The sequence below is a fragment of the Trichoderma asperellum genome, chromosome 1 (assembly GCF_020647865.1).
Source record: "Trichoderma asperellum chromosome 1, complete sequence".
NCBI lineage: Eukaryota > Fungi > Ascomycota > Sordariomycetes > Hypocreales > Hypocreaceae > Trichoderma > Trichoderma asperellum.
Genome location: NC_089415.1, coordinates 39,178 through 42,220, shown reverse-complemented (window position 1 = coordinate 42,220; position 3,043 = coordinate 39,178). Strand labels below are relative to the sequence as shown.

The 3,043-nt window shown below is 35.0% G+C and overlaps 1 protein-coding gene across 1 annotated transcript; it reads left to right on the top strand.

The window, feature by feature from the left end:
- The first annotated feature begins 480 nt into the window (after nucleotides 1–480).
- On the top strand, nucleotides 481–2,143 carry TrAFT101_000001 (uncharacterized protein). The gene is made up of 4 exons (XM_024905684.2): nucleotides 481–1,056; nucleotides 1,118–1,231; nucleotides 1,286–1,573; nucleotides 1,628–2,143. Exons 1-4 carry the CDS (start codon nucleotides 909–911, stop codon nucleotides 1,879–1,881), a joined length of 804 nt encoding a protein of 267 aa, XP_024754398.2. The 5' UTR covers nucleotides 481–908; the 3' UTR covers nucleotides 1,882–2,143.
- The last annotated feature ends 900 nt before the right edge of the window (nucleotides 2,144–3,043 follow it).

The window sequence follows — 3,043 nt, the reverse complement described above, 5'->3', positions numbered from 1 at the left end:
ATCCGGAATGTAACTCTATATAGAGGGATAACAGGCAGGATCGGTGTGCTAGGAAATAAAGGTATGTACACGAATGGCCATTGGTTGTTGGTTGTATCCCGTCTGTGTTACATCGGATAATATACCCTTGCGAGCTGTTTTTATCCAAATTAAAGAATGGCCTGACAAATTAGTTGTTGGTTCCTCTTTCTTGGCTGTAATTTACTATTTTATATATGCCCCCACTAAGATCTCTTTATATAATAAAGGACTAGGCGTTCAATCCTAGGTCGACAGCCAGGGGGAGTAACTGTATTCAGTTATTACTTATATTAATTATAAGCTGCATCACCAACTACATTATTAGCTATATCACCAACAGTATTACAAAAAAGAAATTAATAGATTTCAAATACATAGCGATTAATATAAGGGGGTGGCGGATTACTGCAGGTATAATTGAGTGGCTTGGGCCTGAGTGATACAATATTTATATTTAGAGCGCGCTCGGATTTTTGGATAGTATATTTTACGACCTTCTCCCACTGTATTCTCCCGCTCCCTTTTCCCACTGCCTTTTCCCACTGCCTTTTCCCACTGCCTTGGTAGTTAACATTCTTTTCGCTTTTCGCTCCCTTCATTGCTTATGACAGTCGTTTATTGTTTCTAACCTTATACATTCCTTACTTCATACCAATTACTTTATACCAACCATAATGAAAACGTCGACAATCGCCATCCTGGCGGCCCTTGGGAGTCTTCAAACAGTTGTTGCTTAACTAATCGCCGGTACACCGGTGTAGGTTGATGCGACAACATGTGACCCTTGGGCTAAGTCCAATGGCTTTCCGGCTGCTGCTGGCCCTGGCGGCCTCTTCACTACTGCTGTTGGTATCCTTGGTCAGATTGCAGATGCAAACTTGTATCGTATGAACCACCCTAGCAAACAGTCTCAGACGACACTCCCTGCCAATGTTCTTGCTTGGGAGAGATATCGATTGAATTCAACATACGGCGCTTTCTTCGGCAATAATACAGATACGACACCTGTGGCGTTGGGCGTTTGGGAAGTGGTTTGTAAGTTAGATAGCTGGTTAGGGAAGTGGTAAAGGCCACTATACTAACAAGTTTCCACAAGGGACCCTTTGGGGAATACAATATCAATGGGCTAGCACTTACAAGCCGTATCTCTTCGTGATGTACGATGATGCCCCGTATTTGTCGAAGAGCAGCAACGGCTCGCTTGTTTTCAGTTAGTGTTCAATATTTTGCAGAGTAATTCGGCTACACTACTAACCAGCCTAAGCAGACCCTTACAATCATGCCGCAGCCGATTTCAGCAGGAACCCTACGTTAAATCTTCAACTTCCCACCTCCGGATGCGCGACAAACGGCCTGTCAGGATATAAGGTCGAGAATTTTAATAATTGGACTCAATATCATGTTTTCTATACAAAGAACTTTAATCTACCACTAGGGTTTACGAACAAGGGACCTGTTACATTTGCTAGTGGCACGACGCTTGAAGCAGCGGGTAAGAGTTGGCTCGGCGCCCTTTACACGCATGCCTTGTGGAGTAATGGTTTTGGTAATAGTAAGCTAACTCTTTGCAACTTATATCAGGCTTTTACTAATTTAATTCTTATAGCTTCTACATACCCTTCAGTACATGGCGTTGCTGCATCACACGCTATAAGAAACAACCGGGATTCTATACTCAATACCGACTCCAATAAGTTTTTTAGTATTACCTTAATGCTTAATGGTTTATTCTGGGGTTCCGGTGTTAGCCAGACGTCACAGCAGGAATATGCAAGTTTACAGAAAACTGCTGCTGGTAAAAAGCTAATCTTTGCCTTCAGCCTTACTAATATTGCAGTACCAGCTAGAGGTATTACTTAAGCATCAGAATGGGCGGTACCCAATATGAACAACGAAGTTATTCCCATGCAGCCAATCCCAACTGCTTAAAAGTCCTATATTATAACCTGTAATATACCAGGTTATACTACACCAGCTAGTCCTTGGGAGAATTATACCACAGGGTCCTGACCTGTAAACAAAGATTAGATTCTGTATAATAGCTGTTTCTTATTCTTTTACTTCTAGAGATAAATAACTTTTACTCTTCCTTTTAAATATAATAGCTTTACTTTTACTTTATGTTTCATTTACACCTTAAGTTAAACAATATATTACTATTATTACTATTAGTCTTTAGATACAGGGTAATAGTATATTATTCGGAAAAATCACTGACCTGTCTAGCCAGTTTCTTTAACTTAGTTTTACTACTTGTGACAAACCGTACACTAGATAGTTAATATAGGGTAGATTCCTAAGGGATAAACCTAGAATAAGTTCTTTAGGTTTATATTAGAGGATGGGTTAGGAAACCTATAGGCAATGATATTATAATAATAGTTATTAATAGGGATTGGGAGTGCTTTTTAATCTATAGGTATAGAACTATATTAATAACTGGCTATTTAAGTTATTTAAAAGAAGTATAAAAAATAAACTTATATATTTAATTAGCTAAATGTCTTTAATATATTTAATAGTTAAGTTTATTAAGTTATACTTAATGTATTTAATAATAGATTCTATTAAGTGGTTTATAATTAGTTAATAGATTAAGGTTAATTTATTTATGTCTATCCAGTAGGTTTATTATTATAACCTTAAGTATTAAATTATAATATAATACTTTCCTTTTATTAGTTTTATCTTTAAGACTTTATTTTTAAATCTATACTTTCTTTACTATTTATAAGTATTAATTTTTATTTTCTTTATTTTTTTAATTTTAGTTAATAAAATAACTAGCAGTAAATGCAAGTATTTTAAGTTTTCTTAAGTTTTTTAATGCAATATATTTAAATATTTTATTTTACTTATATTATTAATTATAAAGCCTTATCTTTATTATAAAAAGTATAGTTATAAATATCTTGCTTTTAAAGAAAACTCTTTACATTACTTATAATATATTTATTATTAATAATTAAATTATAAAGCTTTTAGTTTTTTTATATTTTAGCTTTAGAAAATAATAACTAAA

Coding starts and splice junctions, on each gene's coding strand:
- TrAFT101_000001 (XM_024905684.2), top strand. CDS start 909: ATGAACCACCCTAGCAAACAGTCTCAGACGACACTCCCTGCCAATGTT. Junction 1,057..1,117: donor GGGCGTTTGGGAAGTGGTTT/GTAAGTTAGATA, acceptor AGTTTCCACAAG/GGACCCTTTGGGGAATACAA. Junction 1,574..1,627: donor GAGTAATGGTTTTGGTAATA/GTAAGCTAACTC, acceptor TAATTCTTATAG/CTTCTACATACCCTTCAGTA.